Source organism: Physeter macrocephalus, unplaced genomic scaffold, assembly GCF_002837175.3.
Source record: "Physeter macrocephalus isolate SW-GA unplaced genomic scaffold, ASM283717v5 random_1803, whole genome shotgun sequence".
Taxonomy (NCBI): domain Eukaryota; kingdom Metazoa; phylum Chordata; class Mammalia; order Artiodactyla; family Physeteridae; genus Physeter; species Physeter macrocephalus.
The window spans coordinates 1-15,129 of record NW_021146796.1 but is presented as its reverse complement, the minus strand read 5'-3'; the positions used below and the strand labels follow the sequence as shown (position 1 = coordinate 15,129).

Genomic DNA, 15,129 nt, shown 5'->3' with positions numbered 1-15,129 from the left:
ACCAGGGAAGTCCCTCTTGATCCTTCTTGATCGTGAATACAGGCCAACTACTTTTCAGAATGTCCCTCAGTTTAGGTTCATCTGGTGTTTCCTCATGGTTAGATTCCGGTTATGGATTTGGGGGAGAGAGACCACAGATGTGATGCTTGTGTCCTTGTCAGTGAATTGGATCAGGAGGGATGTGACAGCTATTTGTCCAAGTGTTGGTGATGTTACTTCTGATCACTTGGTTCAGGTGGTGTTTGTCAGCTTTCTCCAATATAGTTACCATTTTCCCCATTGTAACTAGTAACTAATTGTGGGAAGATTCTTTAGGACTCTGTGTACCAGTCAGGATTGTGGTCCTAAGAATCTAAGAAGAGCAGAACCACCTTGTGCAGCTGTGGGAGCCGGTCACCATCTAGGTGAGCTGTTCCTTCTGTGTCTGGAGCCGGAGCCTCCAGGCCACGGTCTGAGTGGGAAGCTGGTCATAAAGTGGGGGAAGCAAGAGCCACCTGGGAGCCGTGAGGCCAAGCTGGATCCCATGTTGGTCTTTCATCTTCCCTCCGAGACTCCAGCTTCCACGAGGAGCGCGTCCAGCAGGAGAAGCTGGCGCTCCTCATCATGGCAGTAGATACACACCTGGCCCAAAGGTGGGAGAAGCTGCAGCAAAGAGTCACGGGGCTGGAGGAGCTGTTTGGCCACCCAAGGGAGCCTGCAGATAAGCGACAGTACGTGAGCGGCAGCGGCCCCCGTCTCCCAAGTGCAAAGGAACATGGATGCTCCTTCCCTCCTTCCAGATTGAACATAAAATCTTTGTTGTGTCACAGGCTAACTGGACACCGTGCAGGGAGGGGAATTTGGGGCGTGTGTGTCCAGCTCAGCTAAACTGACGCAGGGCAAATCTGCCACACTATGTAAATACTATGTCCCTCATTTTTGCATCCATTGTCCCTTTTTCTTATTCCATCATCCTGTCTATATTTATTAGTTAGCATTATACTGAAGGCCTTCTCTTCTCCCCTATTTAGTTATTAGTCCTTTATTTATTTATATTAGCACAGACATGAGTTTTGTTTTATTTTATTCCTTAATCTGTTAGTATATTTGTTTTGACACTCAGATTGTCCCAGATGGGCCAGCAATAGCCAGTTCAACCTGGCCACCAAATCCTTTTGACATGTTGCCATCATTCTCTAAGCCCTTCCCTACTTTCTGGTACCAGACATTCCATGCTCACCTTGTGCTTTCCCTCTCCCGGCCCCGCGTCAGCCTTTTCTCCAAGAAGCTGAGGTTCCTTTTAGTGGAGACCAAGATCTTGGTACTAAATATGTTTTCTGCTTATATGTCATTGCTTCCAGGCACTGTCAGAGGACACAGGTAGCGTGTGTGCACACACTCACGTGTACACACAGAATCACGTATACACAGACGTGTACACACACACTATGATTACATCCTGACACCTCCAACCCCAATTCTAACCCAGCACCACAGGGTGCATTCCAGTCGTCCCCCTCCCCGTTTCCATAGTTGTAACTTCTTCCTCCAACAGTGAGGACCCTGGGTTGAGTTTGTCTTACTCACTGATGACTGGCTCCAGTAGAGAATCAGGAAGAAAAGGAGGCATGACAGTGACTTCAGACCTTTGCCCTCAGGTTTAACAGCAGAGATGGGCTTGGGAGGAAAATCTACGGATGCTACAAGAAGTCACTACTCATTCACTCGGGATCTGGCCCAGCGCGCTTTGCCTTGTAAAACAGAGGTCCTCAACTGTGTGCACAGTACATTTCCTGATCAGTGTGTAAAATTCACTGTTGCTCAAGTGAATATACTGCTAATGACAACGTTTGGCAGAAGGGGTGTCGAGCTGGGAGGGGTACTACCTGCTATGAATCTAAGGTGAAGTCAAACCACCACAAAGAAGACTGCATATTTACTGAAGGCTGTAAGAACTCTGAATTATTATATATGCCATAAACTTAGGTACTTTTATATGCAATAAACTATCCCACCCACATAGCAGCCAGCCCTGAAGGATGACCAAGTGAGTTACACGTTAGCATGGAAACCCTTATGCTGTGGCAGTGGCTCTTTATAACTTGCTGACACGGTCGCCATTGCCTCAATGTTTTAAATCCCCTTGAGTGGGAGGGCGCAAATGTTTTATTTCAGAGAGTGCCACGGACACTCAAAGTTGAAAGCCACTGCCCTAAATGGAGGGGAGTTGTTTTAAGACTTAGAAGATGTAGAACAATTTGCTGACAAAAATCCCAAATCTGAAAACAACACAGAAAACAGTGAAGACTGAAAAAAGGTGGCCGAGGAAAGATCAACAGATTCAGAACATCATTTGAGGGACTTCCCTGGTGGCGCAGTGGATAAGACTCCGTGCTCCCAATGCAGGGGGCCTGGGTTCGATCTCTGGTCAGGGAACTAGATCCCACATGTATGCTGCAACTAAGGAGACCACGAGCTGCAACTAAGAAGCTGGTGAGCCACAACTAAAGGAGCCCTGGAGCTGCAACTAAGGAGCCCTCCTGATGCACCTAAGACCTGGTGCAACCAAATAAATAAATGAATACTTTTTTAAAAAGAACATCATTTGAAATTAGAATCAGTGGATTAAGCTGAACTTGAGGACTACAAAGCGATTAAAAACGTTTGGGAAGGGATTCAGGCGAAAGAGGTACAACCCAAAGACCAGATGGGAGAGAGAGGAAGATGAAGGAAGCAAACCTAAACAGCCAGATTTCTTCTCTTCGCTATGAACTTTGTTCATACAAATTAGTAGGAAAAATTATTTTAGAAAACTGGTACATTGGAATAACGATTATCTTATGATCTCATTGAAAAGAAAATGAAAATGTTTGAGTCCACTATAGAAGCCCCGTAAGTGAAAAGAGAACATTGTCACCATCAGGATGGAGTGATAAAGGATGGCAAGCTGTATGTTATAGTTTTAAAAATCTAACAGATGTCAGTGGGGCTTTAAAAGAAGAATCACGGGTTGGATTAAGAACAAAAAGCAAACAATCCATTTTCCCTCTTGAGACTAGGGAGACCAAAGTAAAGCCTGGAGTGACTGACCCACCGAGCTCAGGTGGGCTCCGGTATGAGGATGCTGACACCTCAGTGACAGAGCCTGAAGCAGGAGGGGAGGGTCTGACAGCTGCCCCAGCAGTGGGCTGGCCTGTCTGCAGGCTGCCAGGCACTTGATCGTGGATTGTTTCAACCACACTCTGAATCTGGAGATGGCTCCTTCTTTTTTTTTGTTTAAGATTTTTTTTTTGATGTGGACCATTTTTAAAGTCTTTATTGAATTTGTTACAATATTGCTTCCGCTTTATGTTTTGGTTTTTTGGTTGCGAGGCACGTGGGATCTTAGCTCCCCGACCAGGGGTCGAACCCACACCCCCTGCATTGGAAGGCAAAGTCTTAACCACTGGACCACCAGGGAAGTCCCTGGAGATGGCTCCTTGTGATTCTGATATCTAAAGAGGCCCACCTGGCCAGCAGGATGTGCCATAAGGGGTCCAGGTAGTGGTGACGCTGAGAGTCAGGTGAGTAAGTGTCCTGGTGATTCTGGCAGTCATTCTCTGACATCCAAACCTAGGCCAGCAGCTGGGGAATGTGGAAATCCAGGGGATGCCCTCTGGAGGAGAAGATGGACAAGACCTGGGCAGAGGGGCAGTCCCAGGTCCAGAAAGCTAGGGTTCTGGACAGAGGCAGCCCAGTCCACAGGGAGCAGGTGAGAAGGATGGTGAAAGCTGCTACTTGGGGGGCCCATAGCTAGTCAAAGCTGACCCCAGATCCTGCCCGACCAGAGGAAGGTTCGGATTTCTAGGAAGCAGGCACAGGTTCTGTTGGGGTAAATCAAACAAGACTGGCTTATTCGAAGGCTGTAGAAGGAACTCAGCACCACCGGAACACACGGGTGAAGACAGAGACATTTTCCAAGGCAGATGAAGATTCATGTTCTGGAATCCAGCATCCTCAGCACGTCATGCAAAACTGTGGAAGATGGTCACATTTTCCAGACTCTGTCCCCCTCCGGGCGTAGCACAGGCTCTAATCTGGATAGGATACCGTCTCATCCGGATAGGTGACTGAGCCCACCTCATCCATTTGGGAGTTGGGCTGTTCCCAGTACTCTCAGGTGGCTAAATCAGCAGACTTTCAGACTAGCACTGTCTGATCCTAGCCTGTTCCCAAACTCAGATATGAGAACAAAGGACTTCACTAGGTGTCATGCTAACAGCACTAAACCAGCTCTGGAGCTGATTGCAGATCTATTGAGCATCTGTCTACAGAGAGGTGCCTCGGACATGAAATGAAGGTCCAGGATGTGGCAAACCCCAGGACACTGGTTTTAGCCATCAAGTTTCATACAAAGAAAATCTTAGGGTCTAAATCTTGCTCAAATCTTTCAACTTCCAACTAATTAGAAGGGGGCAATTATTAAGAAAACTTTAATTGTTCTAGTTCTGGCTCTTACCTTCTTTTGGTAACATTCTTCTGATAAAACGTATCTGATTTTTCACTCCACGTGCCCTTTGTCACATCCACAGTCTGCTGGGAGTGACTTGTGTCTTGTCTCCCAAAAACCTGTCCAGAATCCTCCCAAATGGCCTCACAAGTCTTCTCGGCTTCACTTTTACCCTAAGCTGCCCTAACTTGCCCAGAGAAAGGACAAAATTCCTAATTCTAGGATCTCCTACATTTTTCACATTCATTTAGCAGCAAAAGCACTGAATACCCACCCTTGGCATGGTTTAGCCCTCTCTTGCCCTGTGGTCAGCCAAGGTTTCTGACTTCCTGTGGCAGGGTATTTTAAAATCCCCTCCCCTACTTTTTTATTATGAAGTATTTCATATATTTAAAACAGTATATAAATATACACATGACTAATATTCTTCCAGTCGTCATCAGTGTAGCCTTTCATCTATGGCCAGTGGTTACCCCGCGGGGTCCTGGTTAATGCCAACAGCTATTCTGATTGTGGGGCTGAGGGAGGGCTTTCCTGAGGAAGCGATGTTGAACTAAGCTAAGAAGGGTGGCAGGAGATGGCCAGCCAAGAGTGGGCGGGGGAGGTGCATGGTGAGAGGCATGGGGGGACCAGAGGCCAGTGTGGCCAGAGGTTAGAGTAGCTGGAGAGGCAGACAGGGCCAGATCCAGCAGAGCCTTGATTTTAGTTTTTATTCTCAGAACAGTGGGCAACTGAGAAAGAGTGAAGTCATCAAACTTGAAGTCATCTGAAGATGATGCCGGCTGCCTTGTGGAAATGGATTAAAGGCTTGTAGGGATAGCAATCCAGAGGCTAAGAGATACTGAGGCTGGAGACTGATGGGAGTGGAAGGCAAGAGAGAGGGGTCTCTAGTGATGACCCCTGGCATCTAGCTATGCTGAATGGCTGGTACTTGAGGCAAGATTCTGGAAAGCTTCTAGACAGTGGGGGGCCCTTCCTCAACATCTTCCACATGCTTGGAATCTGGGGTGTATCCCCAGGGGCCCCTACGATAATCCGGACCCCGACTATAAAGTTATTGACTACCACCCCACCCAAGTGTTCCCACGGAGCAAGCTGAAATCTCTTCATCTCTCCCCTCTCATCTGCACTTCTGCAGGCATCACGTGCCCAGCTCCCACATCTGTGAAACATGCAGACATCCGGGTCAAGAGTTACAACCTCAACTCCAGGGAGCGGTATGTTTGTAACTCTGGCTTCAAGCGTAAAGCCGGGACCTCCAGCCTGACCGAGTGCGTGTTTAACAAGACTCTGAACCTCGCCCACTGGACCACTCCCAATCTCAAGTGCATCAGTAAGTGCACTGGCCCTCCGCCCCTTTTGCCAAGGCCACGCAGAGAGCAGACTGCAGTGCGGGCAGCAGAATGAGGTGGCCTTGACATCTGGGTTGAAGACTGAGACTAAATAAACCAATGGGCTTCTAAACACACCTCCGGGAGGTGGAAATACATGGGCTTTGGGGTCACACACTTCTGGGTTCAAGTCCTGGCTCTGCCACTTAACCATCCGTGAGACCTGGGGTGAGGGCCTTAATGTCTTGGATCTCTTTGTTCCTCATCTAGAAAATGGACCTGATGTCAACATTGTGGCTTGTGGGAGGATTAAGAGAAATCTGGTAAATTTATTAACTATTATTACCTCAGTGCTTTAAGATCATAGAAGCAAGAGTTTGGCTACAGACAAAGGTGTGTGCTCACAGCATGCTTGTTTCCCAGAGAGCATTCCCGATTCCTCCTTAGGAGACAGCCTACAAGGAAATCACTCCCTGTTCTCCTCCCCAGAGAGCAGCGCAGAGACCCACAGAGCAGAGACCCCCTTAGCCCAGTTATCATGTCTGGGGTCCTTCCAGAGCTCAAGACTGAGTGTGAGGAAAGATCTCCATAATCCCTTTTTTTTTTTAACCATCCACAGCTGGATAACCACACCAGAAGTCAAACAATCTTGGAGTGGAAGCCAATAGTGCGATTTTCAGGAATAGTAAGACCCGTTCTCTAGAAAAGGAAAGGTTAATCTGTGGTCTTCCAAGAGAATGATGATTTAACAAACATTTATTGCACACGTGGTGCATGTCCAGCCGTGAGACTTTCTCACATAATATTTGTGAAAATTCGCCACTCCTCTCTGGGGAAAGCAGACAAGCGGGGCTGTTCAACAGCAAACTCACGGCTGGGGGACTCCTTGAAAAGCCAGACTCCCTCTGGCTTTGTGAATCTGTATTGAATCTGTAGCGCTGAGATCGCCCTGTACCCCTTCCCCTCCCGCTGCGTGGCCACCATGCAGGCATCAGAGGCCGGGCAAGGAGGGAGCCTTCTGCTGTTGCAGAGGAGGAGGGAGCCTTCTGCTGTTGCAGAGGAATAGCTGGGCTGGGAACATGGCGCCCACGGCATCCTGGGGCCATTGGAGGGATGAGCTGGGTGAGGACGGGTCTGAGCAGTAACTGCAGGGAGAACACAGGTGTCTTCCTCGGTCTAGTCCGGGGACCCACTGGAACCATAGTCCAGGGGCAAAAATAAGGGCTTTCCACTGTAGGGAAAGTGACTGTTTCTTCAAAGTTCCATTTCCTCTGGGTGAATGAATCGAGGATGGCGAACTGAACAGGGCAGGTTGCAGGCGGAAGGGGAGAGGAAAGAAGGGGGCAAGGCCTGGAATCGTACACTTTTAGAACCCAAAGACTGGAGGAACCTTTAGGTCTCATCCCCAAAGCCCCCACCTTTTACCACTAACAACTGCCTCCATTATTTTCCCCAACATCTTGTGCCAAAAACAATCCGTTGAGTAATCATTTGTTTTCCCACGCAAAAGCCAGCGTTATAAAGCTGAGTTGATATCGCTGCTATCATCCCAGCCAAAAATAAAACACATGTGATACTTAACTTGTGCAGTCTTTTTGAAAGGCTAGAAAAAAAGTGTGCAGTCTGTCTGCAATGGGAACTGCAGACTGATGCTTGTTTATCTCTTGTGCTTCTGGCCTAGCCTAGGGAGCCAGATGTGTCCACTTTAAATTTATACATTTATTTTCTATTTACATCCAGTTCTGAAGCCACACCAGGTTCCACCCTCAGGATCATAAACGCCATGTGGTTATCCTCTCTCTAGGAGACGCCTCCCTGACTCACCAAAGGCCACCCTCCACAGCAGCACCAACAGGGGTGACCCCAGAGCCAGACAGCCCCAACCCTTCTGGAAAAGGTAGGAACGTCACAGACTCTCTCCGGACTCTCATCCCCTGATGCCATCCGGTCCACAGAGAACCCTCAGATTCGTGGACCACTGCCAGGGTTCCACTGCAAACACCTCTTATTCACGTCAAGAATGAGGACTGACATTAGTTTCATTTTCCCTTTTAAACCAAAGTAGCTTGAGAGCCAGGCTTCACAGGTACATAATTAATAACGGTTTAAAATCCACTCTTAATAGGCCAGATCACACTTTGTGGTAGAAACGTGGCCTCAAGAACGAGGGAGGGTCTGAGGTTCTGAATGCCTTGCACGTCAGCCTTCCCAGGTCTCATGGGCGCTGGCAGAAAACCTGACCCTCCTGGGTCAGAGATGGAGGACTTTCCTACCCGGCACCACAGGCAGCAGGACCGTCAGCAGGCTTCATCAAGTCCCTCGTCCCCACATGCCTTAAGCAGGCCTAAACAGATGCCAGTACGGGCAGCCTACGTCACTGGAGGGGAAGCCTGAGCAGGAACTTGAGTGTTTCACTGCTGGCATGAATATGTCTGACCTGTGTTCCAGGGGGAGGCACTGTCTCCACCTTCCAAGGCCATCTAAGCATCCTTGGAAAGACGGTGCCAAGAAAGGGCTGTCAGTGCCCTACTGGCAAGATGTGTAGAACCGGGAGAGACCCACGCAGAGCCGTCTCCCAATAACCTGTGATTGCTTTAGTACAGATGCTTGCACGAAGCTGCCAGGGTTCTGCATTTCCACCGAGTCTTGGGTAAACTCTACCCCAATTTCCTCAGCACCGTCCTGATGTTAAGAAAATCCGAGCTCTTGGAACATCCTGGGACAACGTGCGCTGTATCCTCTAATACCCTCTCTTGACTCCTGGTTTTCTGTGGCCCATTACCCACTGTGAGGCTTTTCCTGGTCCCCGTCTCCTCCTTTCCCTCCAGGCACAGCCATCACACTGTGGTTAATGGTGCTGCTCGGGCCGCCTCCCTGGAGAGCCGGTTCTTAACCGTGGATGCTCGTTGAAATCTCCTTGGAACTCTGGGTGGTCTGGGGAGCATCTGGGAATTAGGGTTCTAGAAGCTCTCCTGGGGACGCTTACTTGGTGCCCAAGGCTGAGAACCACTCCTGAAGGGAGGATGGAGAGGCGGGAGCAAGGTTTCCTTCCAGTTACTTAGCCGATGACAAACGGAAGGAAGGGGCCGGAGTACCCAGAATCCCTTTGGTCCAAGTCACACCTGGTTCAGGTGGCCTCCCCCAGCCTTGCCTTCATGCCCCAAACACTTGGCAGACGCAGCTGCACAGTGAAACCTCAGACATGAGATTGATCTCCCAGGCGGGCGCCGTGGCCACGGGTGCCCATGCTCTGCCCACGTGGCTGGGAGAGCGTGGGGAAGCGGCCCGACTATGGCCCGACAGCCCGGGATGCAGGGCTCACAGCCACCCTTGCGCACCCTCTGCTCCAGGGCTGGGCTCCAAAGCACCGTACTGTCACAGTGGAAGACCCATTTTTCACAGAAAGAGAACAGCGGAGTTGTGCCACTACACTTTACACTTCGGGGCAGCCGTTGGCCAGTGAGGGATGGGGAGGTAAAGGACCTAAACACAAGGCAGGTGGCCCACCCTCCCCGAGATGGGGGCCAAGCCAGGACACGTCCCTCAGGTCCCCCCTCTAAAGGTCAGAAGGGGCAAATCTCAGGTTCCCCTGATTTCAAATGTTTTGTGCAAACATGTAAAAAGTAAATTAAAATCGGCATCCCAATGTCTTTTGGCCAGTACAGTTCCACTGTTTATCTGAGCTGGGTCTCCTAGTAAACACTTCTCTAGTGCCTGGTTCTACACAGATCTTTGGGATGGTTAGTTTATGTGCCCCATGATAAATAACCATAAATCCTCTAGCGTCCTCAAAAGCCCCTTGGCCATTCCAGATGGATGAAGATGTTACCCACTCAAGTGGTTTTCCCCCAGAGCCGTGGAGGAGTTTGCTGGGGGCAGGCTGGCCGGGGCAGGCTCACGAGAGCCGGTGTTAGTACACTCTCTTCCAAAGCCGAGAAAAGACAATGTTCTCAATATTTTCGTTGTCCATGTCTTGCACTTCCCTGCAGAGCCAGCTTTTACTTCCAAGTCAGACACCACAGTGGCCACAAGGCTGGCTAGTGGACCAGGCTCCAGGCTGATGCCATCCAAAGCTCCTTCTGCGGGGACCACAAGGGTAATCAATAATGAGCCCTCCCAAGTCCCAGCTCAGACAACAGCCAAGGCTCCGGAACACACCCCCTCGGCCTCGCAGGACCCGCCCGGTTAGTGCTGGCTTTGCCTGCTGGAGGAGAGGGCAGCTCCCACAGGCTGCTTCTGAGTCACAGATCCTGAGCGAGCCGATTGCATCACACCACACCATCCAATCCAAAGTCAGCATGAAGGAGCAACCCTCTGCCTCCTGCTCTCTGCCACAGCCTTGGTTCTCTGCGCTCCACCCTGGCTCAGCTCAGCGGGGAGAGAAAGCCTGTCTCTTACATGTGACAAGCCTCCCCGTATTAATCCACATGGCAGAGCCTTTGCCAAGAATCAGAATAAGATCTTCCTCCTCCCGATATGGGAGGGCAGAGGAAGCTTTCCTTGATCTGGAATCACAATGTGTGGGATGGGGGAGCGCTCGGTAATCGGCATCTTCTCTAAGGGCCTATCTGATTCTTAAAGCATGGCCCAGCATCAATCAAATCAATGACCCTGGTTCTGTGCTAAAGTGAGGCTGGTTTTGCTAGCCGTGACTCTCTCAAGGCTTTAAGATGGGAGACAAACTGTCCAGGATTTCTCTTGCTTAGTGAGAAATTAGTGCCTTTAGGACCATGGCAATAACTGAGCTGCAATCTCTGCTCTGCAGGTGCATATCAGTACAATCCCAGAGCTGTGACTGGTAAGTATTTTCCTTTGTCCTCGTGGTGTTTTTGCTCAGGGGATCTCAGTGCCAGGGCGCTGGGCGGACCTGGCTTATGCCTGCTGTCCCAGCATGGTCACCAACAGCTGCCTCTTTCACTCTCAGAAGTGTCTCTGTTTAGGTAAGTTACGTGATCCCTCTGTTTATGGAATTCTAGCTTGACTATTTATCTTAATGTTGGTAGTTTCTCACTGTCAGGCTACTGGCGTAGAAGCCAGAGTTGGTGTATCACATTACGCTGCCATATTCATTTAGTGCACCAGGAGTAAAGGGTTTATCTTTCAGACTGTATTATACCTCTCATCTTTCAATAGCTGAAATACATTTGCTGCAGTTTATATGCTCAGTCTTTAACAGGAGCTACCCCTATATTATGTCATTCATCTGTTCAAACAATATAAATTGAGTTCCTATCCTGTGCCAGATATGGTCCTAACCTGCAACGAAATGCAGATTTCTCATTAAAAAGCAAATGGCACTTTACATGTCCTTCAGCTTATGGAAGGTTAACGGTTTAATTTGATCAATTAAGTATTTACTGGTTACCCACTCTGAACCCAGCACAGTGCTCAGTACTGGAAGAAACAGAAAAGAAACCACTGCCCAGGAATAAGGAATTGACATTCTCACTTCAAAACTACCTTCAGCAGATGCAGGCACACGGCACATCAAATACACTGCCCCGCGCCTGAACTAGTTTGCAGGGACCGCCGAGAAATGACGATTCCCTGGATGTTCACAGAGGACACATTTAAAATTGAAGTATAGTTGACTTACAATATTACGTTAGTTTCAGGTGTACAGCATAGTGATTCAGTAATTTTGCAGATTATACTCCATTTATGTTATGATAAGATAATGGTTATAATTCCCTGTGCTGTGCAGTATATCCTTATTATCTATTTTACGTATAATGTTTTGTATCTTGTAATCCCTTACCCCTAATTTGCCCCTCCCCCTTCCCTCTCTCCTTTGGTAACCACAAGTTTTTCTCTGTGAGGCTGTTCCTGTTTTACAAATACATTCATTTGTATTATTTTTTTAGATTCCACATATGTGATATCATACAGTATTTTCTCTTTCTCTGACTTATTTCACTAAGCATCATATTCTCTAGGCCCATCCACACTGCTGCAAATGGTAAAATTTCATTTTTTTTTATGGCTGAGCAATATTCCATTGTATATATGTACCACCTCTTTATCCATTCATTTGTGGATGGACACTTGGGTTGCTTCCACATCTTGGCTTGGAAAATAGTGCTGCTATGAACATTGGGCTGCACATATATTTTCAAATTAGTATTTTCATTTTTTTCCAGACATACAGGCAGGAGTAGGATTGCTGGATCATATGGTAGTTCTGTTTTTAGCTTTTTGAGGAACCCCCAGACTGTTTTCCATAGTGGCTGCACCAATTTACGTTCCCAACAATAGTGTAGGAGGGTTCCCTTTTCCCTGCACCCTCTCCAGCACTTGCTATTTGTAGACTTGTTGATGATGGCCATTCTGACCGGCGTGAGGTGATCCCTCATTGTGGGTACAGAGGACCCTTTCATCACCCACACTGAACAGTGACCACTGGCCACCTCGGCTGCCTTCCCCACTGTAGACCCAACATCACCGTAGGTTGAAGTCAAGGCGGGGACTCCTGGCCCTTCTGGGCTCCTGTGCAATCATCCACCTTTCCTCCCCTCTTTCCTCTGTCTCACCAAATCTCTTTTCCTTTTTTTTTTTTTTTTTTTTTTTTGCGGTACGCGGGCCTCTCACCGCCGTGGCCTCTCCCACCGCGGAGCACAGGCTCCAGACGCGAAGGCCCAGCGGCCATGGCCCACGGGCCCAGCCGCCCTGCGGCACACGGGATCCTCCCGTACCGAGGCACGAACCCGCGTCCCCCGCATCAGCAGGCGGACTCTCAACCACTGCACCACCAGGGAAGCCCTCTTTTCCTTTTTCTCCAATCCATGCACCCCCTAGGAAACACAAAAGGGTGGAGAACGTGGCAGTTGATATATTAATCCATTGTTTTGGTGATTCTGGTTTCTTTACTAAATTTGCCTGAGGAAGAGGCCAAGGGTCTGAGTTCAAGTGGCTGAATTCAAATTGCTGTGTTACATCATTGGCTCAGGAACGCTCTTCTCACTTGAGTTTGAGTCTGCAGTTTTTATTCTCAATAAGAAGAAACAGGAAGCAGCATTGTGAAAGTGGAACTATAGTTAACATCAGCTTGCCTTTTCCAATAAATCTCTCCATGAACAGTAAATGCAGGCCAACCTGATTAGTCAACATGAAGGAATAGTTTAATGGAGAGAGTCACATCTCTGCTAAAAAAAAATTGTCTTTTAGTCATAATGATGATTAATGCTAAGTCTAAAAACTCAAAACAACTTCCACTAATTTCCCATGTTTTCCATTACTTTTTTTGGAACAACTTTTCTATGCTTATTTTTATTTACTTAGGTGCAACTAGTTATGTTTCTGTAACTTTAGTATGTCTTCGGATTACAGATTCATTGCAAAAATATCAGGAAAAAAAACTTTTTAAAAAAGAAAATAAGGTTATCTACTATCCTAAAGTATTACCTAATACTTTGGTATATAGTCTTCAAGACCTTTCTGTGCGTATGGATACACACATGGCTTACTGGAAATTTTTTTTTTTGTTTTTATGTCAACCAGCTTTTTTTACTTAAGACATTGTTGACATCTTGCCACGTTAACAAATGTAGATTTCATAGTTTTAAAAAGCTGAATAATATTCCATTGTGTGGGTATGCCACATTTTATTTAACTAATTTTCTACTGATAAGAGATTTAGATTAACATTTTAAAAATTATTTTAAACAATACTTTAGTGAATACTGTATATATATTTCCTATTTCCTTAGAATAAATTTCTAGTAGTGGACTTAGAGAGTCAAAGGAAATGGTCTTCTCCAAAGCTTCTGTTACATGTTGCTAACTGCCCTTGAGAAAAACTTCACCCATTTCCCCTTCTACCCTGCAGAGAATCTGGGTATTTCCCCTCATCCTTCTATTTAGTTATTTTTCAGGAAAGTTCTATCTTTAAGGCCACGTCATGGGTGTTCATCCTTGTACACACGGCTGTGTGCTGTCCGTATAGGTGCAGGTCTGAAAAGCTCAACAGTTCAGGAGATGAATGTGCCTCCTGGTCCACAGTGAGATTCCTGGGTCCCCAGACGTTCGGCGTTGTCATCTTACACACAGGGCACATAGGCGATATTTTTGCAGGGAGATTTCACAATAGTAAGGCAAACTGGCCAAATCTGCTTGGCGCTTATGATTGATACAAATGTTTTAAAGATAGTTCTGTTCAGCTTGCCCTCAGGCTCAGCCCTCTGGCTTCCATGTGAAGATCCCACCCTCCCTAACAATCTCAAGCCATCGTGCCTGGGGCCCTCTACCCTCAAGTCCCCCTCCCAATGCTGGTCCTTTCAACTCAGCCTTTACCTTATTCTCTTCTAATCTGTAACACCTGCCTCGTGACACCCTACTTAACACCACCGTAGAAAGTTGCAAATTAAAAAAAACATAGTAAAGATGAAATTGGAAGAAAAATGGCACTGCCTGCTATTGTTTCTAAATCAGGATTCTGTGAAGGTGGAGAAAAGGGGGACATTGTGGCGGGGACAACCGAGGAGGATCCCTGCTCTATTTCCCCACCTTCGGCTTTAGCAGCAGCTTCCTCTCCTCCTGGGGTGCTGGTCCCCTCGCCCTGATGCTCACGCCCAGCTTCTGATCCCTGAGGCCCTTACTTTCTCCTCCGGCCTCACTCCCGTCCCTGCCCCGTCACCCATGCCACGTTGATCGGGAAGGACAAGGATGCGGATAATGCGAATGGGGGATGGTTTGAACTGGCAGTGTTGGTGGGAAAGGAGTGTCTTTTGTGCCCAGACGTAGAATAGGCTGAACAGCTGGACCTCAGGGAACTGTTAGTAACGGTGAGCTGGCTAGGAAGGCATCTGGATCTCACTGCAGGAATGTAAACTGTAAAGAATTTTCAGTCTCAGAAACAAATCTGCTGCCCGGCCTTCGAGCTCAATGCCAACTCAATTCTGCTCTCTTTCCAGCGGCCATCTCCACGTCGGTCACCGTGCTCTGTGGAGTGTGTGTGGTATGTCTTCTGGTACATTACGTACGTTACATAAGGTCAAGGTGAGTAGACAGACGACTCACACCGCACAAGATGCTTCCTCCCCCAAGAAAAGGGCTGCATCCGGATGACCCCGGGCCTGCCCTGTCCAAGGGAAGACCCCCTTTCCTGGCTGCAGACGCACGCACTTCCATGCGCCCCGTCTGTGTTCGCCAAAAGGAGTGTCGAGGCTGAGCGGTCACTGAGTCGGGCCTGTGCCCTTCACTTTCCAAAGCAGCCCGCAGGCCACTGGTCAGAACCGGGCAGCCAGAAGCCAACAGATGACATGGGCCAATTCACCGAAAGCCGATTCAGAAGGAAAGAAGGTTCCAAATAACCAATCTGATTGATCTGCAATT

At 48.1% G+C, this 15,129-nt stretch overlaps 1 protein-coding gene across 1 annotated transcript; it reads left to right on the top strand.

Moving 5' to 3' along the window:
• Window positions 1–689: 689 nt before the first annotated feature.
• IL15RA (interleukin 15 receptor subunit alpha) lies at window positions 690–15,123 on the top strand (the record flags this gene model as incomplete). The annotated part of the gene is made up of 6 exons (XM_055083568.1): window positions 690–710; window positions 5,607–5,801; window positions 7,604–7,696; window positions 9,789–9,983; window positions 10,565–10,597; window positions 14,709–15,123. Coding segments are annotated over 6 exons (626 nt in total), but the record flags the coding sequence as incomplete, so codon positions are not given.
• Window positions 15,124–15,129: the final 6 nt, after the last annotated feature.